General features: G+C 41.5%; 2 protein-coding genes and 1 pseudogene across 3 annotated transcripts; 1 reads left to right on the top strand and 2 right to left on the bottom strand.

Annotated features, from left to right (window-relative positions):
* Nucleotides 1-482: 482 nt before the first annotated feature.
* LOC125895066 (uncharacterized) lies at nucleotides 483-2,616 on the bottom strand. Of its 2 annotated transcripts, none has more exons than XM_049586856.1 (6): nucleotides 2,540-2,616; nucleotides 2,100-2,426; nucleotides 1,647-2,000; nucleotides 1,414-1,545; nucleotides 1,186-1,244; nucleotides 483-1,075 (listed from the first exon to the last, which is right to left on the bottom strand). In XM_049586856.1, the coding sequence occupies exons 1-6, from the start codon at nucleotides 2,580-2,582 to the stop codon at nucleotides 944-946; spliced, it is 1,047 nt and encodes a 348-aa protein (XP_049442813.1). In that variant the 5' UTR covers nucleotides 2,583-2,616; the 3' UTR covers nucleotides 483-943. The 2 variants fall into 2 exon arrangements, with proteins under 2 accessions (XP_049442813.1, XP_049442814.1); XM_049586857.1 differs by having other exon boundaries at nucleotides 1,499-1,545.
* Nucleotides 2,617-10,463: 7,847 nt separating this feature from the next.
* On the top strand, nucleotides 10,464-25,509 carry LOC125895079 (uncharacterized). The gene is made up of 6 exons (XM_049586877.1): nucleotides 10,464-10,572; nucleotides 12,567-12,632; nucleotides 22,264-22,410; nucleotides 22,553-22,897; nucleotides 23,000-23,335; nucleotides 25,387-25,509. Exons 3-6 carry the CDS (start codon nucleotides 22,368-22,370, stop codon nucleotides 25,476-25,478), a joined length of 816 nt encoding a protein of 271 aa, XP_049442834.1. The 5' UTR covers nucleotides 10,464-10,572; nucleotides 12,567-12,632; nucleotides 22,264-22,367; the 3' UTR covers nucleotides 25,479-25,509.
* Nucleotides 15,158-16,633, bottom strand: LOC125895078 (putative nuclease HARBI1; annotated as a pseudogene).
* Nucleotides 25,510-26,610: the final 1,101 nt, after the last annotated feature.

The raw sequence follows: 26,610 nt of genomic DNA, 5'->3' as shown, positions 1-26,610 counted from the left end.
CTGACAAGTTTTCTCTGCACTGGAGGTTTTAAATTACTTTGTCAGTGTTGTGTCAAAGTCTCTTCCTCCATCAGTATGTCCTTCCCACATTGGACGGCTATTGACTTTAGTATTAGTGATGTACCTAATACAACTTGCCTGATGTATGTTTGAATCTCAGATTTTAGGAAAGTGGGCAGAAATAACCCCGCTGACTAGAGGAATGTGAAAACACCTCTCTAGTGATAATCTTTGCACAGATATGAGTCAGTAAAAACACGATGGCTAATGAAATATGACAAAGTGCTTCTACAGTGGCCCAGAAGAGAAGAAGAGTTTGGGGAAACACACACACACACACACACACACACACACACACACACACACACACACACAAAGTAAAGAGGAGTTCATGTAGATGTGGATGTTTATTTATTAAAAAATGACACAAGGCATGTTCACATTTTGAACTGCAGCGATGCAAAGCTGAGGAACTCGGAAGAAGTTTATCACCTTATATGGTATCACAGAGAAAAGAGACAGAGTTGACTCTTCTCTCGACTCTTTCAAGATGAATCTTTCAAAAAGTCACATTAGGCAGATGCATCACCACCTCTTTAAAAAATGTAACAATAAACTGCATAAAAACTGAAACAAAATTATTAGATATGGGATTCACAGTGATACAGGCTATCAACAAAAGCTTAGCTATTAAAGGTGGTTATTTTTGCATCATAATAAGTCAAAAACATGAAATATTTGCAAATAATTTGGACAGAATATACGTATAATGCATAATATGATGCATAGTTTATCAAAAATATATTATACTATACTACGACTTGAAGTCATGATATATTACATTATACTATGTAATACATCATGTCTTCAGTGAAATGCAGAAACCAGTGCTGCTAAAGCAAAAAAATTACATTAGCCTCATTTAGCAAATTCATGGTTTAGATTAATCATATATCATAAAAGCCCTGACATCAGTGTAGATGGTCTCTTCTTGTCTTTGATTTCTTCTCCCTCCTCTGCCAGCTTTCCTCCTGGTAAAGTTTGGTGTACAATAAGCCAAAGACTCCTCATTTCCCTGAGGAAACAAAGTGCAAAATTGAAAATGAGAGCAGATTTTAATATGTATACATGTCAATAAATAAACATTACTGACAACATTTCCGGCTACACCTTTAAAATCCTCACCGACTGACTTTGCTGATCACAACTGGCTGTCGCAGCATTTGTTTGCAGAGTGGCAGCAGCTGTATTATTTAAAAAAAAAAAGATAAATAAGAGATCGTAAAAAAAGAACGGATTTCGGATTTCATTGAAGATGAATGACACTGTGGGTTGATTTAAACACAGCAGAAATGTGAATTGAATCATATAAACTTCGGTTTGATAGATAAATGTATGAGTAATGTCTTTCACCGTTGGAACAAGTGCTGGATTTTGTCCTGATGGCATGAACAAGGACGGCTATAACAATCAGACTTAAAGCCAAAGCAGCACACACCAGAAACAGAGCTGTATTGTCATTCTGTGAATCACAGCGGCTGACATCTGAAACATTAAAGAAACAATTAAAGTTAAGAAATCATAGGAAATACTTTGTTGATAGACAATGATAATCTAACTATAAGATAGAAACAGGGTGCACTTACCTTCAACATCCAGTTTTGCTCCATTTCCAAATAATATCTCTCCACATGTGGCCACAGCACAGTAATAAGTCCCGGCATCAGAGGAGCTGACGTTCTTAGAGAAGCTGTAGACACATTTCTGCAGAGAGTGAGCTTCAGGACTCTTCTCACATCCATCACTACTGTTTCCTTGGGCATAAATGAAACTGGGATGAGATTCATCTGATGCGGCTCTGAACCAATAAACTCTGTGTTCTTCTGGACATGTTTTCTTCTCAGAGTCAGAGAGGACTGAACACTGCAGAGTCACTGAGTCTCCTGGACGGACTGGATCAGATGGATCTTGAGTGATGGCAGTGATATCAGGTTCTGGTCCTGGGGATGAAAAATAGTAACATAGCTGTTAATATTTATGCATTTTTCTGTAACTCTGAAAGCATCTGGAGATTCTGTCGCAGTTTTTGTTGTGTCTACCTTTGATTCTCAGAAATGTTCCTCTCAAAAATGTCATTTTGCTTTTATTCACTTTTATACAGTAGTAGACTGCAGTATCTCTTATACGTGTTTCAGTAATATGCAGAACAAAAGTTCCAGGCTCTTGTTTTGCTGTAATGCGACGGGTTTCCACATCAACTCCTAAATCAACGGCAATTGTTCCTCCTAAAATTTCAGGAAAGGTTCCAGAAACAAGTCTGATCCAAAATAAGGATGATAAACTTAATCTGTTGCGGGGGCATGTTAGAGTCACATTTTGTCCCGCACCAACAGTCTTTGTCTCAAAGATGTGATCGTCTGTGCATCCTGAAGATAAAACAAAAACAGAGCAATGATAAACAAGAGACACATTTACAGCATAAAGATGACAAAATATATTTTAAATATATATCCTGAGTAAATGTGACTTTAATACTTACGTCCAATATTGAGCACGAGCAGAATATAAAATATGATCAGCATTTTCTGTTCTTCCTCCTGAGAGACTGCAGTTAAATTAGATTGTATCAGAGGATGATGCGCTTTAATGTAGTCATCAAGTGGGAGGGAACATTTCAGAGCAATCTGATTGGCCTCTCGCTATGTTAGCGCTTTACTGTACTACCACAGTGGAAAATTTTCACCCAAAACTTTCCAACATAACATCTGAAACAAAACCAGCACCACGCTTTTGTCATCTCATGTTTGGTTCTCAGGGTGGGCTACTTACAGTGGGATGTCTACAGTAAACACAACACATGTTTACAACCTTTCCACTGTGAAGAAAATCAGCAATAACAAAGGTAAATTCCTCATGGCCCAAATGTCATTTAAAACTGAAGTGAAATCTTTCATTTCCCACACTCAACACATCTGTAGTTCAGGAATTTTTGGATTACCAACTGCAGATTGGTTCAAATTAAACCAACAACCTCCAGACTGAATGATACTATGCAGAAATGTATACATTGTGAAAGGTAGGTATCTAAAGCACTCAGTTGAGGTTTGGGAATGTTGTGGTCACAGAAAAAGGCAAAAATGTAATTTCTGTAATCGGACATGTGAGTTTCACCTGTTTTCATCATGCTACATGGACGGCACTCTAACATAAACTTAATTCCCTGAAGTGGTTGCAGTCCATGGGGGTTCAAACTGCTGTTTCTGGTAATTAACCGAATCCAATGTATGTTTACAATACAATACATTACTGTAAATGAAACAGCGCTGAGCAAACGCTGCCTCAATTTGTTACTTTTTAGCACCTAAAAAATGTACCACCTAAAAAAATCAGTATCAGTTTCACACTATGCTTTATTTAAAATATTTTCACAGCTTTGCCTTTGCCTTTCTGATGAGGAGCTGAAGATTATCTCAAAGCCACCAGACTCCACTGAGAACTACAATCACCAGCATGCAGCTCTATGCCTCGGCAAGCTAGTCAAGTTTACCTTTACAGTTTACATCCATGTCTGTGAATACATGGATGCTTCACACACTGAAGACCTATACAATCAGCACAGGCACCCAAGGTGAGTGTCACCAAATAAGTATCTGACCAAATATTTCCCCTTCTGTTTCCGAAATACGCCATGGAATAATGTCTTAAAAAAGTGTTTTATGCAGAACATTATGATGTCGCAGCAAATTTGACCTTCGACCTTTTGGATATCAAACGTCATCACTTTATCCTGTTGACATTTGTGTGAAGTGTTGTCATCACTGGTGTAAAAATTCCAAAGTTATGTTTTGTAAGGTCACACTGACCTTGACCTTTGACTAACAAATTTTAATCAGTTTATTCTTCAGTCCGAGTGGACGTTTGTTTCAAATTTTAAGAAATTCCCTCAACGTGTTTGAGATATCGCATTCACAAAAATGAGACAGATTTAAGATCACACTGACTGACCTTTGACTACTGAAATTCAGTTTGGTAATTGTTGAGTTCAAATGAACATTTGTGCCAAATTTGAGGAAATTCCCTGAAGGTGTTCTTGAGATATCACATTCACAAAAATGAGACGGACAAGGTCACAATGACCTTGACCACCAAAATCTAATCAGTTCATTGTTGATTCCAAGTGGACATTTCTGCCAAATTGAAGAAATTTCCTTGAGGCGTTCTTGAGATATCATGTTCACAAAGATGGGATGTATGCACGTATGGACAACCTGAAAAAAGAACGCTTCCTGCCATGGCTGTCACTGAGCTGAGACATAAAAGAACGTATCACTGTCTCTTAAATATCAATAAACATAAAATAGTGAAGTCTTAAAACTTGATTTTTGGTCCTGTGTCAAGAGATTTTTGATTGATCTGATGCATTTGTATGAACAGACTCAATAAACAGAGATTGTCACACTGAATCAAAGAGGCAGTCAGAGGAGACATTTGAAATAACCCACAACAAATTAAAATGCTCCATATCATCAGTAACGACGTTGCCCACTCTGTCTATCTGTCATCTGCAGTGAAACACATCAGCAGGAAGCGAGCAGCAGCCAGAGAAGGGGAGGATATTTACACAATCCACTATGCTGACACTATGTGTAATTTAGAGTTTCAGATTCAAGTGACAGAAATGCTTTACGGATGGAGGAGAATGTCATAACTCCATGAATTAATAACTTTAGACCTTGTTGTTGTGAAGCAACATGTTAATCACTCTAGCCCCGTTTCCACCAAACACTTTCTGTATGGTACCAAAAGTAACCCTTCAGACATGGTACACAGACCCTAGCGTTTACACCACAAACAGTACTCTTTCATGTGGGCGGGGTTGTTGTCACTCACTTCTCCGTCCAGCACTCATTGTATTTCCGCCTTTATCAGTCTGCACCTCGTTTATCGTCCACAGAATGAGGCTGCACGCTGACATTTTCTGAACAAAATAAAACAGGCTGCAGTGAGAGTCTCTCTCCATGGGATATTTAAAAACAGCAAGTGTGTGCATTTAGTCCTTCTCAGGCAAACTCAGGGATTTAGTGCTGAAGTAGCTTTAAAAATTTTAATTTTTTTTGATTCGCAATAGCTAAAATAACCAAAACTGACATGATGCAGTGGGGTGCCCATCACTTATGGGGTGAGGGACACCTCACAATTTAACGCAACCCAGCACCACGATACCACAAACTCATCAAAAGATCAAGAACTGCAGAGGAGTTCCTTGGTACTTTTTTGTGTCAGTCTCTATTTGCAAAATACGGTGCAGTGAAATATGCGGAGCCTGAACACGGGGAAAGAAACAAGTTTAAAAAAAAACAGAATGAATAAATCTATATGCTGCTCTGTATTTCCTTGTAAATGTGTGTGCACAGACACATTAACAATCACCAGTGACAAACGTTGTGTGGAAAGTTTAGCATGGTTGTGGTTGTGCTGCCGAAATGAGGTGTGATTTCAAGGCCCCTTTTCTTCCTGTCATTCTCACCAGTTTAGTCTTATGAAGGCGGGTTGTGAAGCATGTGCAACAGTAACATGAGTGCAAAGTTTCATGGTGTATTAGGGTTATATAAACCTACACCTGCTCAGTAACAGTATTTTAGTCATGCATTGCCAGTGTGTGTTTTCAGTGCATTTGTCTTGAGTTTTTTTCTTTGGTGGCTGCTGTTGTTGTTGAGAGACAGGGGAAGCTACACACTGACTAGTCTATCACAGATCTTTGTAAAGGTACAGCGAATCTATGTTTTAATGCTGCAAAATTGTGATTTCTCACTCTACATCCCTCATTCATGTCACAAAAGCCCCCAGATACATAATGCGTCATCGAAGAATGACTTTCATAATGTCTTTGGGCTTTACATGTTCATCAGAGTGAAACATGCAGCTGAAAGAACACATGAAGAGGTGACTGATCTTTGGTAAATATGTTCTCAGAGGTGCATGATGAGGGAAATCTTCTTAACACATTATCATCATGTGTGATGATCTTGTACTCTGTTAGGATTAAAGTAAAGGTGCATTTAAGGGATTTTAAATATACTGGTTAAACTAAAATTAGCTCTCTGAAGCCTCTTGTAATGCTTCCGCTCTCGCTACACTAACCTCAATACATATCCTGTTGAAGCCTGTAGGCAGGACTCTTCTGAGTTAACAGCTTCAGTGGTTGGTCAAAGGCGAAGAAATGGCCCGCCACAGCTTTTGTCTGTCAGTGCAGCTGTTGCATGTGGCTTTGCTTGTTGTTTTCAATTTAAACTGCCTTTACAAAGTGCTGTGAGAATAAAAAGACAGTAGTTATCCCCACATTTGCAAACATTCTGTGACAAAAAAGTAATCACAACATAAAATTTCAGTGTCTGCTGTAAGTAATGCGTTACTGCCCAACACTGTAAAAGCCCTACATCATGTCCTGTAGAATTACCCAATATTGACTAACAAAAGGTCCTTTGCCTGAGGTACGAACTTTGAATCCACTCATTCCACCGAGTGGAGCGATTACATAGATGGCATGTCTCAGTATTGTCCAACAGAGTAGTTTGTTTTTACTTCATTGCAGTCCACTCTTAAAATCTCAACAAAACGAGGCGACAAACTATGGGGCTAAAAAAATTAAGCCACCATGGTAGTGCCAAAAACTGCAGTTTTTTGAACGGCCACTTGAAGCTGGCTACAAAAGCGGGTAAGTAAGTCGCCCATGGTAAAATGCCCAACTTTACAGCAGAAATAATCATGTTTACAGTCTGGTACAAAAATGTTTTGGTCTTTATAGATAATTTCCTCCTTCATGACAACAGTACTGTATTTGGACCACAGCCAACAATACTGAACTTGAGGCTCTAAAACAAGAGTCCACAGACCAATGGGTGACGTCACAGTAGCTACATCCATTATTTTTACAGTCTACGGGTAAAATGGGCATGGCTAAACACCAGTGTGGACTTAATGGTATAGCATGTAGGATTTTCAGCTACTGTCTGTAAACATGCTCGCTAGTGCAAGTGAAAGCCAACCCCAGACTGGCAATGGCGTAGGCAACTTTGCGGCTCCAGAGCTGCATGTGGCTCTTTACCCTGTCTCCAGTGGCTCCCTGTGGCTTTGGCGACCAATTATGTGGAGTAGTTTTTTTTTTTTTTTTTCCCCCACTTATCACAGGCCGGGTTGTGGGGGCAGCAGGCTGGGCAAAGTATTCCAGATGTCCCTCTCCCCAGCAACGCTTTTCAGCTCTTCCTGGGGGACCCAAAGGTGTTCCCTGCCAGATGAAATATGTAATCCTCCACCACACATTATATCTTTTGATACCTTGAGGTTGCCGACCCCTGGACTGGCACCTGGTTGGTATATTTTTAAAAAGGCCGACCTTACCTGAGCGCTGTGTGGGGTTTACGCCCATAAACATGTCCCATTCACAAAATAAGATGAAAATAATAAAATAGAGGCAGAGAGCAGAGTGTCTGCAGAAGCAAACACTGTCACACACTTCTAGTGACTAGGAGTGATGATTGAGGGTGAGAACTTCTGTATGATTGTTTTTCAGGAAAATCCTGAATAGTGTATCTTTAAAGTGACATTAGATGCAGGTGGATATACTGGAATACTCTAGGAAAATCAAATTCCCTTTCCCCCCAGTGGAAAATGGAGCCATGTCACACTGAAGTTGTAAAAGCAGTGTAACAAGTTGACAATTCTGTTTGATATTAGTCCCTTTATAGACATTAAATTCTGTACTCAGAGTATTTTATTTTTCAACCTCGGCTTCATTATTATTGCTGATTAGATTTTTAAAAACTGGATGTAATTCAGTTTATTAAGCTTTAGACTTTCACCTCCAGTGAAGAGCTGTAATCCAGTATCTGATTTTCACTGAAATGGGGGCATGATCACTGGTTTGGTGTACATAAGGCTACGTGCAGTCTGCATTTCAGCCAATCACTTTAGACTTCCACTCTGTATACCTTGATCACCTCATGACATCCTTCATTTGTGTGAAGACACCAGTTGTGCAAGAGAAGGGCTCTGTACCACAATGACCGGAGGACTGGCTGCTTTGATTCTCTTAAGTACATTTTGTAAGTGCACGTCTTATCTACTTTGAGTACTGCGGTAAAACAAATTAACTAACAACTAACTAACAGCTAATATTAGGCCACATCGAGGTTTAGACTAACTATTTTTATTAACTGTCTAGTTTGTGATAGACGTTTATTTATTTATTTTATTCTCTTTTCTTTTTTCTTCAGCTATGATTCAACCTGCAGAGGTTGCTGAGCAGATCTTTGACTGTGGTTGAACCTGGTGGTAGTTTGAATCTGACATGTCCGTTCCTTGCTAATGAAGCTGGGTTGTTTTACTGGTATAAGCTGTAAAACAGTTAACAGTGTGTACTGGTTCAAATATGGATCTGGAGAACCAAGCATTAGGACTTACTACTGTGCTGTGGGCACACGCGGAGAGATCCTGTTTGGTGAAGATACTAAAGAAGAGACAAGTACGTTTTTAAAGTTGAATTAAAATAATTGTACTTTCATATATTGTTTTGTGATATTGCCATTTGAATAATTCACAAAAATTGGTCTGAGATTGTTTTTCTAATCACAGATCTGTCAGTTAGTAAAACATGGTACCTACCACCTGCTGAGATATTGAAATGATGACATCACTAACATGGGTCAAACACGAGCGGTCCGACAACCCCAAATTCTTAGAATTGTGACGTTTTCTAAGAATTTTCCCTTAGAGTTAGACTAGGTCCTTGTAAAGAGAAAAGTTATTTACAGAGCATCTCAGACCTTAAAAGAGCTCCTAAGGTGGAAAACTGTCAAGAGAATGGAAGACGACTTTTAAGAGGCTTAAGAGTTTCTTAATCAGAGGAGAAAATGGTGCAAATACAAAGAGCGCCGGATGACGGTGAGTTAATGAAATGCTACAGATTGGATTGTGCAGGAATTATGTTTGTGGTCGATCTAAGGCTGTGCAATTAATCGTCTGGTGATCGCGATTACGATTTTGAGGTCAAACAATTTCAAAATTAATGAAATCGAGGATAAACGAGTTTTGGTCACGGATGCCTGGAGATGTTATTTTGTCTTCTACGGAAGACGCGCATGAGCAGTACTGCCCATCCCCTCCTCTCCTCTATTGACTCCTCGAGCCAGTCAAGTAGGTGAACTATGAATAATGTGAGGGGCAGGTGATCGCGGAAGATTTCAAAAGCCGCGTGTGGAAAATGGCAGAGGGAGAGTGAGAGAGGTTGGTCTGTGTGTGTGTCTGTGTGTGTGCGTGCGCATCATACGCAATACAGAGAGCAGGGGAGAATTGTAAACGCGCGACCATGTGAGAGAGAAATGACATGCCGTCGTGTAAACAATATAAGTCAGCATGTGCGTCGCATTAATCGTTTGCATAATTGTGATTTCAATTTTGACCAAAATAATCGCGATTATTATTTTTTTCCATAATTGAGCAGCCCTAGGTCGATCTCATTAGGGATACGCACATATTTCCCACCCAATGAAATAACACTATGACACCAGAAACAAAATGATCCCAACACTAGGATATTTAGAAAGCTGGAAAAATGCAACAGTGCAGCAGTGATGACATGAGTCTATCTCAACCCTCCATCAGCAGAATGATCACATGAACAATGACAACTCTTTCAGTGTCATATTGTGATGTAGTTCATTTCATTTCCACTGGGTGTCCATACCTTGTAGGCTCACAAAAGGACAACAAATCACATATGTTAAAAGAATGTATCATTCCTAGCAACGGGGTCGACCGCACCTCCTCACTAAAAGTTTCTGTCCCTTCCTCGCTCAGAGTTGCTCTGAGAGCTTTCCTAAATCACTCCTAGGCAAAGACTCCTTACTAAAGATTTTTAGTCTAAGTTAGGAGCTCTCTGAGAGTGTTCTCAGAATGCTTGTGAATTCGGCCCCAGTTATTTGCACAATGACAAATTATAAGGAACATTACCGGTGCCCTCGCCTACAGATAAAGTGGTTAAACTGACATGTGGTTTACAAACCATCTGATCATTCCTGTTTCAAGGCCCATGGAACTTATTTTTTAATGATGTCTGCACATTCTAAGAGTGAAAAGCAAAATGTTATCATAATTAAAAGATTAAAATGGCCAGAATAAAACAGTTTTTTTTAATAATTGTATCCTATATTGATTTAAATACATTAAATCATCATACAACTTGCCGTTGTTGTACAGATCTTGACTCCTTACTTACCAAATCAAATAAACTATTTCATGACTAAATTAAAATTCCATGATTAAAATTATAATTAGGAACGATGAAAAAGTACTACATTTAATCGACTACTGTATTCTGCATTTTCTGAACTTTCGACTACCGAGTCACTAAAAAAAAATCATGGATGAGGTACAGTAAAGACGGAGTGAAGTTCGTCTGCTGACATTTTCTTTAATTTCAGGACAACGTTGGGACCCAGTTGTCCTCATCCTCAGCGCACCGTTGGCTCTGTGCGTGATTGTGATTGCCATCCTCACTTTCTCAAGAAACTGAAGGTAAGATTTGTTACGCTGCAAAGAAGTAGCTGTTGGGAAGAGGAGGAGCTAAATATGATCATTGGCAATAATTCCTAATTATTAATATTAATTATGGATTATTAAAAAAATAATAATTAATTATTGCATAAGCATAATAATCAAATTAGCTTACAGCGGGGCACCACCGGGAAAACCCGGACCAATGATCAGACGTAAATTCAGTCTCAAGAGTGTTCACTTAGGAAGCTAATTCTAGGGAGATATCAGCAACTATAAGATGAACAGGAAGGAGTGGAGCTCAGGCACTGACTTTGTCAACCAGCTTCATCACAGTATACAATGAAAAACCAAGCAACTTCTCTTTGCAGTATAACAGGGTTTATTCACACTGATGACATTAATTTACAACCAACATCAACATTGCTCTATAAACCCTATCAACTATAAAACATTACCGAATCAACCAGCAAGCATCAAGAAGGGTGTGTGTGTGTGTGTGTGTGTATGTATGAGGGTGTGGGAGAAAGTGGGTGAGTGAGCGAGAATGTGTGAGTGTGTGTGGTGTGTGTGTGTCTGAGCGAGTGGGTGTGTGAGAGAGAGAGAGGCGTGTGAGCGTAGCAAGATGGCGGCTGTGACGCTGCAAGCTACGTCACGCAATGGCGGCTCGCCAAGAAAGCACGCGACTCAGAAAAAGGAGGGGAGCCGGTAGAGAGGGAAGTTCGAATTGCTCGGCTCCAAGTGTAGGTTAGTGGAAGAAAGGAAGAGAGAAAGGGAAGCACTCAGAAGTGTGGTCACGCAGGCGGTATTGAGATGCAATAACCCGTCTGTGTTATGCAGAGACGCGCTCGGCTCAGCTGGTGAGCGGCGTGAATCTGGACATTGAACCAACACAGCCTAAGTACTGATCAATCCCGCATGCGGGGCGACACAATAGTGGTCCGACGAGGTCGGATCACTGCGTATTACAAGCAGACACAAACGGGCAGCAGCAACACAGGCAATATTTTTACAATATCAATGCAGCCAAAATCGGACGCGGCGGTCCGTATCAACAAGCCCTTACAAACTTAAAAAGAAAACACACACTAACTACTATCTGCCCAGAGCTAAAGCCTCTTACTGTTGCAGAAGGTGGAGTGATGTGTCGGTCGTTCCTCGTGCGTCCTTTGTTACAGCAGAGGTGAAGTGGTTAGCGGCTCACAGCGGCTAACGGGTCCTCGGCGAGGGGGCAAGTCTCTGGCCAGGCGAGTTAATTCTGGCTCGTAGCGGGGAATCACTCGGGGAAAGAAGGGGGTCCTTGTCCTTCTTCTTGAAGCAGGCAGTCCTTGTTATCTACCAAACTTCGCATCCGCGGGCATCCGGGTGAGGTCAATCCGTGGTCTCGTACCGGGCTGCTCTGTGTTCCTCGGTGCACAGAGTGAGGGAGAGGAGAAGAGATCAGCTCGACCAGCGAGGGAAATCCGTAGGCCTAAAACGCGTCTAACTGTGCACAGTAATAACTCTTTCTAAAGTGTTCGCCACGTGGGACGAGTTGCTAAGCTTTAGGAACAGTTGTGGGTACTTATATTGGCTATGAGGATCACAGCCAGAAGCGTTTCCCTCAGGTACGCTTTGTGATGATATACCCCGGCGTGACGTCATTGGTGCGGGGTTGGCCGTGGCGGATTTCACCCAATGGGAGCTGTGTATTTCAAGGGACCTCTGCTGGTCAGCTGGGGTGCTGTGTTGGGGTTTGAATCAGCTGATTCACACAGAGAAAGGGGGTTGACTGATTCCTTTGTTCTTTTGGGCGCCAACATGTGGTCTCAGGCTTTGATTGTTACATGTAGGCCCAAAAGTTTATGGATAAAGTGTAGGCCCTTGTTAGAAATCCTTGTACGGCACAACATAGCACATAATGTGTATTTAGTTTTTTTGTTCATTTAAACATCCTGGACAAGGGTCCAGGACACCTGGTCATGATGTTAAAGCCCTAAACTCTAACACTTTGTTTAAATCACTGTTATTTTTAGGATGGGGACTCAGAGGCATGGAACTGGAATCCTCTACAACGGAAAGAAGAAGCAGAGAAACAAGAGGTAACAGTGGCAACGATAAGGACTGACTTCTGTTTGGGTGAAATCCAATAATTGTAAAGAAGAGAAGTTCTTCTTCTTTCTTATGTAAGAAAGCCTTATCAACATGTAGTGCACGAATAAAGTGTGCTAGGCCCTGTTCAATAAGGGCATGTTTTAGCAGCCTGGGGCAGCTCTTTAGTTTTTAATGAGTGAAGAGTTTTGCTTGCCACTTGTACTTTGCCACATATTGTTTTGTCTCTTTGTGCCTTGTGTTGTTGCAGCAGCACCTTGTTTGCCTCTACTTGAAAAACTTCAACTCGGAGCGCTAAAGTGCCAAATGTCATTATTGTTTTTTTGTTTTTTTTACATTGTCCAGTCAGATTAACTCAGGGGCAGGCCCTTTGTACTGGCAGTGACAACAAGTGGTAGCCTACAGCGTTAGCCCACTTTCAGTGTCGCCTTAGGCAAACTACAAGACATCTAAACATTTTTTTTACCTCAACTATTTCCTAACATTCTTCCAACAGTAATTAGGCCCAACAGTTGACAGTAGATTGTAAAACTGTTGTGTCTCATCCTAAAATAAGCCTTGAACTGACCACTGGCCAGTTTTTATGCAGATTTTAGGGTACAGATCTGTCCGTTTACTTCACAGCGAAATGGCAGTTAAGCTAAGGACAGGTGATTTTTAGGCTGCCCAGCAACCTATGAAAAAGGTGCAGCAAGCTGCAAAACCTGCTCTGTCTGATCTTTGTTCGTGTTCCGAAGATTTTTACCGGGAGCCAAAATTATCTGCAGAGGGCTGTACTACGAAGGAAGCTCAACAGAGCCAGGCTTTCTTTGCATGTTCAGGATCGACAAAGCCTAAAGCCGCAATCAAAGATAATTGGTATCACGACGGCGGTTATCAACTTGATTTGTTAACCACGGCTCTCTTCTTAAGGCTTTGTGCGCGTTCACATAAAAGGGGGCGTTTGGAGCGTCATTTGACTCAACGTCCGCACAAAATGGATAGAGCGCGAGCTGCGTATTTCAGTCAGGAGGAGCAGGTGGAGATCATACAGGGATATGAAAAATATAAGACAATAATAACCGCTAAAAGCAACACGGTGTCAGCAAATAAAGCCAGAGAGGAATGCTGGCAGAAAATTGCTGACCGCGTCAATGCGTAAGATAACACTTAATTCTAAGAACCTGTTGTTAATTCTCACTGCTGGACATTGTCAGTCTCAAATATCAGATGCATGTTTAATATGATGTGGATTCAGTCTGACACTGTCCAAAATTCAGGAGACGTTAAAATCAGTTTAATCTGTGGCCACTGCAAAGTGAAATAATGTCATGAGTGATTATCATCTGTGATAAATACCAATAGATTAATGAATACATTATTGCTCAGCTGTGGTACCAACACCGTCAGGCGGACGGGGCAGCAAATCCGCACCAAGCATAAAAACATCATTCAGAGTGGTATGTAACCGCTTCATTGTGTTCTCCACAGTGTGTGGTTAATATACTGTGTCAAATTTTAAAGTTGCAATACTGTCCTCAGCGACCAGAAAAAAAAAAGACATGTGGAAGACAGGAGGGCCAGCTCCTCCGCAGTACACGCGTCAGAGGAGCTGGCCCTCGCAAACAATGAGGAGGCCCATCATGGAGGGCATAGAGGGGGGCATAAAATCTGACCCCTGTGCCAGCAGCTCTCAGCATCACCTGTATGTCCAGGGTATGTATGGAGCCTTTGGTGTAAAGAACTCAATGCCTGTTTTGTGTGGCTTTGAGATGTGAAAATATCTATAACAATATCTGTCTACGTCTAATTTCTAGTTGAAGGAGACACAATGGTGTTAATGGAGCCACCGCCACATGTCCCTTGTGACCCCTCCCCAGTGGTAAATATCATGGCAATTTGTCAAGCACTCTCAGTCAGGTTTGCTGTGCAGAATTCACATCATGCAGTGCTCTCAATTGTTGTTCAGGTGGAGATAGATGACGAGGACACACTGTCTGTGTACTCAGAGAGGCCTTTAGGGGGTAAATACACCTTTATCACTTAATTCTCGAATTTCTCCTTTAATCATGTAACCAAGCTTTGTTGCCCACTTATTTCACAGGAGAGGAAGATCTCCATCAGTCCCCTCAGCCTCGGCCTCCACCTCGAGGCAAGCTAAAAAGCAAAATGTAAGGGTTTTATCATTTCTAGAAAAGTGAGCACCATGCTAAGTGAATCATGAACACAGTCCGACACCAACATGACTGAAAACATTAGTCATCTCTGCTGCTGAAGATCTTTAAACTAAACTGCTCATACAGGTAGGAGCAGATACCATCGAGCCCTCTACAAGAGGAACCTGGAACTTGATAATGAAAAAAAAGAACTGGAAATAAAAAAGCTCAAATTAGAAATTGGCATCCTGGAGATGAAGAGCAAGGTATTGTTGTGAACTGCAGTTTAAAATATTTTAGTTAGGCACAACTGACACTGTAAACTCATGACACTCTCTCTCTCTCTCCCCAGCACATGCAAAGACAATTAAATGAATAGATGGAACATTCAGCAAGTGGGTGATTGATTGTGTTTATTGCTGTGGTTGGTGTTAGGTGAAAAACTGGTTGGTGATTGCTTGTCTGATTGCCACACCAGACGGTTGGTCCAGGGTGATGGGGTCAACGACATCTGGTGCCATGAGTGGCACATGGGGTGTTCTCTCTTTTCTAATGGTTGCTATATTGTGCAGCACGATACAGGCAGTGATTGTCTCACATGCCCGCTCTGGGGACACCCTCAGGCGCGCAGGCAGTTGAATCTGGATTTGATGACCCCAAATGTCATCTCTATCCTGACCCTGCACTTACTCAGAGCCGCATTGAGGCGACTCTGAGATGGAGTGTCAGGGTCAGGATAGTCATCAAATACTTTGTGAGGGGATAGCCCCTGTCCCCCACGAACAGTCCATCAAAGAGCCCTGTTAATAAAGTGAGAGGAAATCACGTCATCATTGCTGACAATCAAGAATTGACTGTCACTGGAATATCTGCTGTACCTTGCTCAAACTGGTGACCCAGCAATGACTCTCTGAAGATTCTGGAGTCGTGGACAGTCCGGGCCACCTTGCCTCAACACTTGTGACCATGAGTTGGTGGTCACAAGTCATCTGCAACATGCATTTCAGGTTAATTTCACAATGACAGCACTGAAAAGGGGAACTAGTGAGTTCTTTTTAAAGGAGACTCAAAAGGCTTATTAAGTGTGATGAAGAACTATAATAAAATGTGCTACGGGTGAATATTTCTGATACATATGCATACTACTGTGCAACACAATTAATATACCTGCATGCAATGTACATATGTGCCACCAGTCACCACACAAAAATGATACCAAATAATTTACCTGGACATTGATACTGTGAAAGGATTTCCTGTTGACAAAATCACCTTCATGTTCACCCAAGGGCCCTGTGATGGGGACGTGGGTGCAATCAATGCACCTAGGACCCTGGGAATCCTATTAAGGAATGTCATCTATATATTACATTTCACGCGAGTGAACATCATACAGCTTAGAATAGGAAATAGTAATGTATACTACCGGCTATTTTGTAGACGATTCTTTCACAGTTAATGTGCAAATGACTGGGGAACACCACAAACATATTCAGTCTCTCAGTGAGAGCAAGAACAACTTTGCGTATGCGCGGCAGACTGTGTTCTTGCTGAGATTTTCAGCATCACCGACTGAATGCATGTAGGTCCCGTGGCGAAAAAAAGCGTGGTGCCACACACACTGTCTGTCCAACCGTGAGCGCACAGCTTCTCTTTGTGGCATTCCTGATGTCTGCATCAACCAGCGCGCATATGTACCATATGCCCTCAGCTGAAAATCTATATCGCTCATGGAGCATATCATCAGGGAATGCCAGCGCGTCCGTGCGCTCACGGAAGACTCTCTCCCTCTGGAGTGATCCTCTTATAATCCTCGCACCCAGGTCCACCGGTGCGTCTACGAACGGCGATGCCATGATTAGTGGAGTTTGAAGGGGTTTAACAGTGAAAGGGGTGGCGCTTTTATGGCCGATTTGATCCGAAACTCAGAACATAACCTGCTCCCGACCAGGTTATGAGCTTAGCATAAGTTACCATGGTGATTTAGCCAGGCTGAAAGAGAGCCACCTTCGTGACACTGAAAACCCTGGCTTTAGACTCAACAGAGCTCGCTAACCCATTAATCTCGCTTCGTAGTACACGACTCAGGTCTCTTCCTCTTCAGATCAAACAGACCAGGTGAAAAGGTTAAAGCATTTAGAACAAAACAAGCAAAATCTAAAAGGCTATAAAAACAATAAAAAATGTGGCTTAAAACAAAAGAAAAAGGAAATTCATGACAGCACCAGGCAGACAATGCAAAGGGGACTTGGCGCCACTGACTGGCAACAGCGACTAAATGAAAAAGACTGTTTCCTGGATTAAAAGTACAAATTTTTCTGGGTTTAAATATTGATGGAAATGTTTGGGATAATGCAAGTATACAACTCAGTAAGACAGAAGAGATTGGTCTTTTATGTTAATTATTTTTATATCCAATAATATTGTACTTTATGTGCTCTTTGAATTCTTTGTTTTCTGTCAGCGAGATGCTTTGCCAGGTTGGATGTATTAGCCGCTTAGCTCCCTTGGGCTGTGTAGGTTTGTAACATATTTTATTGACAGACTTTGTAGTGCCCTTAGGGCTTGTGCTAATTATTGAGCTTTCCTTGTGCTAGCAGGTGTATTTTGGAACTTTGCAAAGAGCCATGCTAGCAGTTTCCACCGGTTTGTCTTTACGCTAAGCTACAGTAAGCCTACTGCTTCCTCACTCCAGCTCCATACTGTGTTTAACGCAGAAACATGAGTGGTATCAATCGTCTCATCTAACTTTTGGAAGAGAGCATCTAAGATTTGTTCCACTCTACAACACACGGTAAAGCCACAAATAGAACAGAGCACATCTGAACTCTGGAACAAATAAAGACTTGTTTTTTCTGACATCAAAAGTGGAGTGTATTGCGTCATTTCCCAATTTTTCCCTTAATGAATGCTGACATTCTGAAGGCTCTCCACATGACACTGATTAGGACTGAATGGGAAGGATAGGAGGTGAATTAATTGATGCATTTGGCATTTAATGAGCAAAAATAAAAAAAGGTAATTGGTCAACAGAAACAGATTTTTTAGACAGTAATTTATACTATAAATGAGCATGCAATAAAGTACAACTACAACAATCAAGTCCACTGGTTAAACTAGAATTACCTTGTTGTAGCTCTTCTTACTTGCACCTCTAATCTCACATCCTGTTGAAGCCTGTAGTCATTTCTCTTCTGAGTAAACAGCCTTGGTGGTTGGTCAAAGGAAGAAAAATGGCTCGCCACAGCTTTTGTCCATCAGCGAAGCCTCTGCATGTGGCTTTCAAGACACAAGTGCAGACTGCTCTCTCATTCTTGTCTCAAAATACTTAATAAAGGCAGTCAGTCACTCCCAGTCAGTCTCATCCGAAACAGTGTTTTGTTTTTTTTTTAATACACACACAATTGAGAGAGAAAGACTGACGACTTAACATAAAAAGCTTCTTGCCTCTTTGTTATCATTTATCTGTAATTTGAAGCCTAACAATCAGACAACCACTTCAAGGAGCAATGTGTAGGATTTGAGTGCATCTAGCAGTGAGGTTGCAGATTGCAACCAACTGAATACCCCTCAGCTTACCGCTCGCTGACGGCCATCTACGGTTGCCTTCAGGTAAAACAGAAAAAAACGCTAAAGGCCCTCTCTAGAGCCAGTATTTCATTTGTCCATTCAGGCTACTGTAGAAACATAGCAACACGTAACATGGCAGACTCTGTTAAAGAGGACTCACTTGCGATGTAGATATTAATGTTTCATTTTATGGTAACACAAACACAACAGTTCTTAGTTGTTAGGTGATTATAAACTGATGAAAATGTAGTTTTGACTGGAGCAACCTCTGGCTCACCTCAAGCAGAGTGTGTCCCATTTAAGCAGAGTCTTTTGTAGTGACATGGGTTCAATTCCAACCCGTGACCCTTTGCTGCATGTCATCCCCCCTTCTCTACCACCTTTCCAGTCCATCTGCAGCTGTCCTATCAATAAATATGAAAACGCCCAAAAAAATAATCTAAAGACAAAACAAAAACATAGTTATGACAAGCGACCATCTTGTAATGGGATCAGTTCAGCCGCGAAACAGCAATCCACAACTTGTAATGAGCAGGGGCCGGGGGTGTATGAATGTCCAGTGACCCCTTCCGTCATTCTTACGCCTCTACCTTCGGCTCGGTTGCTCAGACCAAACCCATCTTCATACTCAACCTTCACTTTGATCTCAACTTCAAAGCTGTACAGTTTTGTCACTACACCTTGCACAGTTGTGACGCTATCATGTTGACAAAACCTGGCCACAGACAGACAGACATATAAAGACATGATAAAATACTCAAAACCGCTCATGTTGTAGTTCCCACTGAGAGAGGTGTCACCAGGACCACATTTCACCATGACGACACACACTCCGACTCAAAAGGTGAAGACAATACCAGCTGTTGCAACAATGTCGCTCTGGTAAATATTATACTCTATTTCTGCCAGTGCATCCCTCAACAACAACAACAACAACAACAACAACAATGTGTCTATTCTGGAGTAGTACACATCTGTGACATCCATGGTTTTGTTATGTTGAGACATGTTAGAATCACTAAGTTGGGTATATGTATATTGATTAAGGCTTTATTAAAATTAATTTGGCAGCACAGTGGTGCAGTGATGAGCACTGTCGCCTCACAGCGAGAGGCTTCCTGGGCCCTTCTGTGCAGTGTTTGCATGTTCTCCCTGTGTCAGCGTGGGTTTTCCCACAGTCCAAAGACATGCAGGTTAACTGATAACTCTAAATTGTCCGTAGGTGTGAATGTGAGTGTGAATGGTTGTCTGTCTCTATGTGTCAGTCCTGTGATAGTCTGGCGACCTGTCCAGGGTGTACCCTGTCTCTCGCCCAATGTCAGCTAGGATAAGCTCCAGCCAGTTATGGAAAATATATGAATGAATGAATGAATGAATGAATGAATGAATAAAAATAATTAAAGTTTTGTAATCTCGGGATAAGAGGCCATCAACTGCACACTGACATTAGATGATTCTGAAACCTCAGATTATGTTCAACGCCAACAGTTTTAAACCTATTTATTCATATCCTTGTGATGCAGCATGCAACAAACAATGCTACATAAACATAAAACCATAACACCTGTCAACACAAAACATACATGCAAGGGCGCAGTGGCACAGACTACACGTCCCAAACTCTCTTCATATTATAAATCACGCTACAAGTTACTGAGAAACCATCTCCTCCACCACTCCACCCTCTCTTTTCTCTGGTTCATATCATGATACACCGCTGCCAGGTTACATGACTCGTTACACGACTCCGCAACAGACAGACTCTTTTGGGAAAGTCTTAATTGCGGGTAATGTGGAAATCCAGATGCCCCGCCCCTAGCAAATTCAAATTTGCACTGCATGGGAATCTGGCCCCGACGAGCAGGAGCCCGTTGAATCGCAGATCGGACCAATCAGATCAGTCTATCTGACAGAGGTGGGCTCTAGGACAGCGCTGCGCCATGGGAGTCTAATAGTAAACAGCCAAGATGCCGAAGGACCGCGTCCATTCAATTTAGCTTTGGAAGAAACGCTAAGCCAACTACACTTATCTTTTTCCTTGAGAGAGGAACAGAAGACTGCCCTAGAAGCCTTAGTTTCCAGGAAGGAAGTTTTTGCCGTTTTGCCGACGGGATACGGCAAAAGCATAATATATCAACAGCGTCGGTTACAGTAACGCCGTTAGTTTTGGCAGTAACTAATACTCTAACGCTTTAGTTTTTAAATTCAGTAACTCAGTTACCATTACCAAACGGTGCGTTACTCCGTTATTTCTGGCCAGGTTTTAAACGGTGCACAGCATGCAGTATTCCTTCACAAACTGAAGTTCCCTTTCACTAAAACATTTTAACCCTAAACAATAAATGATAGTCAAGTCAGATAGAGGTATATGAACAATTCTTACCAGAGCATCTTAATGAAACACGTCTTTCACCATCTCTGAAGTCACTGTCGACCTGCTGGCCTCACCACAGTGCTGTAACGTTACATTAAGCGGTAGCACTAGATTTTTAGTCCCAGTAACGTTATATCCAGTGACATGATATCCACTGTTATCCCGAGGAAGCTTTTAGCTCATTTTCCATATTTGTATCCAAGTACCGTAGTTGTAAAACGTTTAGCTGCCTGACAGAGAGTGACTCCACTGTAGAAGACGGCTGCATGTTTCCTATACCGTTCAATTGTTTTGTCAAGTTGTAGTCTAACAGTCCTTTGGTTAAACTCCCTCCACTGTCGCTTAGGTGATGTAGCTACGAGCCAATACAGTTAGGAAATGTTTTGGGCTGCAGGGCTGAGTTTCCCAAAACATGATCCTTCTTAGCAACGTTGTCTTCTTTGTGGCTTAGAAAAACTACACTGCAAAAAAAAAAAAAGTGCCTGGCGCCCTCTAGCGTCCCCACCCAGTCATCTACAGCCAGGACATACTCAAAGTATAGATGACACTAGTGTGCATGCGTCAAGGTCATGGCGTGATGGCAAGCCAAGACCAGAGTCCTAAGTCAAGGTTTTGTTTTGTTTTTTTTCAAAAAGTTACTTTGTCAGTAACTTACTTTTTGGTTTAAGTAACTGAGTTACTAACTGAGTTACTTTTTAATGAAGTAACTAGTAACGGTAACTAGTTACTATTTTTCAGTAACTAGCACAACACTGTATATGAGTTAGCCCCACTGGTCGGCAAACAAATGGGGCTTAGTGCAATGAATACGTCACCTAGTTTGTTGCTCTGATTGGCCATCGTGCTATCCAATTGCGTGCGGCGGCATTTAATATGCCTCCATTAGTGCCACCCCTTGGGTAGGAAGGGTGTATCGGTGAGGGACAGAGTTTCTGCAGATTTAAATAACAAACAAACAAAAAAGTTATAAGATAATTGTCTTTAACATTAGAGGAAACATAACATTCCACTAAATTTCACAGATTTTCATTCTGGATCACTGCTGAAAATTGTTTAAAAAAAAAAAAACATCTGAGGTACAATGATCGAACCTGAATGGCATTTAATTTGTTACAGTAACAAAAGTGCTTTGGAAACATCATTATTAACCTCATGGGGTCACAAAGATGACTGATTAATCATGTCATTAATCAGTGTTGAAGACGGACCAGGTCAGCACAAACATGGAGTCATGAAAAAGTAATGCTTAATTAATCATTATAACAACACTTGTAATTTAGCAGGATACATGTGCCCTGCTGTAAATGGTCAGTTTTTTGGCCTGCAATTATGTTGATATGCTTGATTCATTCATGCTTTTTTGTTTTTTGTTTTTTTACACATTTAGTCATGTATAAATCCATGATATTTCATATGCTCTGTGTTACCTAAACATCATCTATTGTAACAGTAAAAACAATTATCAATAAATGCATAGCTAAGAGTTGAAAATGGATCATAGATCTGCTAAATTTTTGAGGAAGTTCATTTGCTGCGTTTCAGCCAATCAGGATGATTTCCACTGTGCAGACGATGATGATCTTGTGACTAAACCTTCATTTGGGTAGGAAGACACCAGTTGTGCAAGAGAAGGGTTGTGTACCACAATGATCGAAGGACTGGCTGCTTTGATTCTTCTTAGTACAATGTGTAAGTGCAACTTTACATAATATAATTGTTTACATTTAACAGAGTTAAATTATCATCCAAAGACAAGTCTCTAATGGCAGATAATTTACATTTGTCATTGTTTTTGTCTTGTGTTGTAAATGTTTTTGTCTCTTTTCTTCAGCTCTGCTTCAAACTGCAGAGGTTCCTCATCAGATCTCTCTGACTGTGGTTGAACTTGGAGGGAATGTTACTTTGCAGTGTCCAGTTTCTGAGAAGGAAGGCAAATTCTTTTACTGGTTCAAACAGCCTCTTGGATATATGGTCCAAACAGTTGCTGCAGGAACTTTTACTCAACAAAAACTCAGCCCACAATTTAATAACTCACGTTTCAAAGTCACAGAGGGAAAGGCTCGCTATCTTCTTACCATCGCAAATGTCAGCAAAGAGGACGAAGCGACATACTTCTGTCAGAATGGAACGGCGTATTCACAGAGTTTCATCAGTGGCATCTTCTTGGCTGTTAATGGTAAAATATCTTTTACTTTTTAGTATTTGTGCCAAGTTTTTGTGTCGTACAAATAATTTATATCATTTCTTTTGATTTCTTTTTTTTAACTGAATCATGCAGATCGCAATCAGCAGAAATCTCTCTACGTGAAACAAAGTCCGGAGACTGAGTCGGTCCAGCCGGGCGAAAGAGTGACTTTCCAGTGTTCACTTCTCTCCAAGAACAAAGAAACCTCAGATGAGTGTCCAGATGAACACAGAGTGTACTGGCTCAGATCTGGATCAGGAGAATCTCATCCAAGCATCATTTACACTGACAGAAATGAACAAGGGGAGAGAAGTTGTTTCTACAGTCTGTCCAAAACTATACAGACCTCCTCTGATACTGGGACTTACTACTGTGCTGTGGTCACATGTGGAGAGATCCTGTTTGGTGAAGGAACTAAAGTGGAAACAAGTACGTGTTTACAGTTGTATCTAAATAATTGTATGTTTATGTATTGTTTTTTAAATTGTTTTTAAATACTTTACAAGTCATCTGTCATTTAAAGATCTTATAAGGGGCCGTACACAGGCTGCGTCTTTAACTGCCTGGAAAACGGGAAGTCATGCACTGGGTGCTACTCTTGTGCCTTTTTCATGTGCCATCTGAGGTTGCTCAGCAATCTTAACAAGCAGCGTAGAGCCTATTTACATGAAACCCTGAATGCTGGGCTGATCTTCTTCTGGACACTGTTTCTAAGTGTGTAGGCCTATTGTCTGTAGGACAGATGTAAAGCTCTGAGTAACTTTCTGTATTTATCACAGACTTTAGAAAAGAAAGATATCTGTCGGCTGTGATTGATTGTTCCTCGTCACATGACATGGCTTTAAAAACAGTTGAACTTAGTTTATCTCAGGGTGCAGAGGTTGCACCCTGAAAATGGTAGCATCATTTTTACAACCCCTTAGAATATTATTTCCATTGCAGGTATTATGAACTAGGAGAAAATATTACTCACCATAGGAACTGCTGAGATATTGGGATGTGATGACATCACTACAATGGGTCAAACATGAGCGGTCAGACGATCCAACAGGCTGTAAACAAATCCCCAGGTTGGTCAGATTTATCTGGAAGAGAAAACAATGTTAATGACAAATACATTTCTCTAACATTAATTGTTGGTGTACTGGTGGCATTATTTGCAACACTACAGTTGCACTCAGATTTTGTTTTACTTCCAAATAAAGTGGTAGTTGATCTGGTCAAACTGCCATTCTGTTTACAACCTGCCTGACCCTTCTGTCAGTGATGTCGCCACATTCTCTTTTGGTGCAGAGGGATGTTATTATAACTGACTGAGCAAAAACTAAAAGCGTAAAACCCTAGTTTTTCTTTAAAGGCATAGTATGCAACATGTCCTGCATAGTGGTGGTAAACACAACATTCAAACTTGGCCCCTCCTCCTTGCCTTCACGAGACAAATCAGCAGCAGTGAAGCAAGGTAGAGAGCGAGTGAAGAGATGGAGCGGCGTAAATGAGAACAAAGAAACAAATTTTAAAAATTAATATAAGCCTTATTTTCAAATTGTGTCATGGCAATTATGTTCTACAGCACAAATAAATACACCCACACCTCTGCACAATCCTGCAGGAAGGTGCTGCACTGCCAGATTTTGTGTGAAATCAGCTGAACTGCATGCGTCATCCTGACCACTTGGCTACTCTGCTGTGTGTGTCTAAACCTCGACCTCAATCAAACAGACACACAGACCTGCAGTTTGCATCCACAGAGCAGAGGAAAGGGTTCTCAACAGGCCAAAAGAATTGAACCGAGCTAAGAGCTGAAGCCTGAACCCGGCCCATCCGAGATTATCTCATAAAATACTGAACCCTAGCCCGTCTGGTTTTTGGGACCCGTCGGGCTAGGGCTTAGATTGAGAGCTCTCACAGAGGAGAGAGACGGAGACAGCAGAGCAACCTGGTTGCTACACTTTTAGAGAGAATTGACCTCGCGCTGCTACTGGCTGGGGGCTACATACCACTGTCCAAAGACTGACACCAAGAAATGTTCCAAACAAACCAAAATGTGAAGAAAATTTAAAAATACAGACAGAGAGCAGGTTCTCTGCAGATACAAACACTGACACACACTGTTAGTGGGTCATATGTGATGATTGAGAGGGATTACTTTTGTTTGAGTATATATATTGATATATTGTTGTTGGTTGTTTTTTTGTTTTTTTTGTCAAATTCCTGTACAGTATATTTCTTTATAATTATGATTTTTTTCTCTCTGACACAAATGTTATAAATAAAAATGCCAGCATTATTAATTAATACTATCAATCATTGCCATAAATATTTTAAAATTAAATTAGAATATTTTAAATATATAGAATTTGATAGAATAAATAATATCTCCTGCAGAGAGTAAGCTCTTTACTGTGGAGTCACCTAAAAATCATGGGTGAGGTAACAGTAAAGGACGAGTAACCTTCAGCTGACATTTTCTTTAACTTCAGGACAACAGTGGGACCCAGTTGTCATCATCCTCAGCATACTGTTGGCTCTCTGTGTGATTGTGATCGCAATCCTTATTTTCTCAAGAAACTGAAGGTAAGTTTAGTAATACTACAAAGATGGAGTACATGACATGTTTTTACAATTTTCTTTTTGTTCATGAAAACATCCAGGATGTAACAGTAAGCCTGGCTGATACCTATTGGCTTTATTTTACACTTGGTCATGATGTCATAGCACTAAATGAATGCCCACGCATTCTCATCCCAGGTCGTCAAATACCTATGTTTTTTCACAACCCTCGGTGTGTGATACTGACGCCACAGGAATTCTTTAGCTTCTCTGTGCACAGCTGTTTCCTGAGGAAACACAATGTAACACAGGGTTGAAGTTGTGAAATGGTCAAGGTTGAGGCTAAAAAAGAGAAAGGTTCTTACTGTGCGTTCACACCGGACGCGAGTGAAGCGAATTGCACGGGCGTGACGCGAGTAACGCGCCGCCCGTAACGCCCGAGTTTCGACGCCTGACCATTTTGTTCATTCGCGTCATCGCGTCATTCGCGCGAGTAGCGGGAATGACGGAGCTAAGCTAACCGGAGCTAAGCTAGTGCTAACGTTCATAGTACAACCATTCTGCAAACTAATTAAACACACATATTTACAGAACTTACCAAGTAGACCAGTCTCCTCGGCAACTTTCACCCAAGCCTGCTCCTTTTTGTTGCGGTCTCTGCAGAGTAGACACGTAGTATCATATAGCTCCGGGTAGCCGCACACCGCAATGATAAGTTTCTCCTTCATATCGGCATCAACAACGGGACGTCGGGGCGTCAAGACGTCACTGACGACCATGGCAAGATAACCACCATCGCTGCTTTGTTGTTTACCTCCTCTGGAAGTCCCAGAAGCGTCGGAGGGCCAAACGCCGTCGTTTTTGGGTTCACCCTATCCTGCAGAAGCGCATCCAGCTCGGCGAGTTTCACCACCTCCTTCAGGAACTCCGTCTGGATGATAGCTGCTTTCAGCGGTACTTCAGGCTGACTGGGGCCCAGGTTGAGGACCTGTTGGCGAGGGTTGGCGCCAGGACCTCCCGGCAGGACACCAATTACAGCCGCTCCATTTCAGCTGCGGAGCGCCTGTCCATCTGTCTCCGGTGAGTAGCAGTTTATTGTTGTTGACACACGCCAGTGACGTCGGGAGAATCTCAATGCTGATTGGCTTTCGCGG

The sequence above is a fragment of the Epinephelus fuscoguttatus genome, linkage group LG9 (assembly GCF_011397635.1).
Source record: "Epinephelus fuscoguttatus linkage group LG9, E.fuscoguttatus.final_Chr_v1".
Lineage (NCBI taxonomy): Eukaryota > Metazoa > Chordata > Actinopteri > Perciformes > Serranidae > Epinephelus > Epinephelus fuscoguttatus.
This window is presented reverse-complemented; position numbering and strand designations above follow the sequence as displayed.

Coding starts and splice junctions, on each gene's coding strand:
- LOC125895066 (XM_049586856.1), bottom strand. CDS start 2,582: ATGCTGATCATATTTTATATTCTGCTCGTGCTCAATATTGGAC. Junction 2,427..2,539: donor GCTCGTGCTCAATATTGGAC/GTAAGTATTAAA, acceptor TTTTATCTTCAG/GATGCACAGACGATCACATC. Junction 2,001..2,099: donor AACATTTCTGAGAATCAAAG/GTAGACACAACA, acceptor TTTCATCCCCAG/GACCAGAACCTGATATCACT.
- LOC125895079 (XM_049586877.1), top strand. CDS start 22,368: ATGATCGAAGGACTGGCTGCTTTGATTCTTCTTAGTACAATGT. Junction 22,411..22,552: donor GATTCTTCTTAGTACAATGT/GTAAGTGCAACT, acceptor TCTTTTCTTCAG/CTCTGCTTCAAACTGCAGAG. Junction 23,336..25,386: donor AGGAACTAAAGTGGAAACAA/GTACGTGTTTAC, acceptor CTTTAACTTCAG/GACAACAGTGGGACCCAGTT.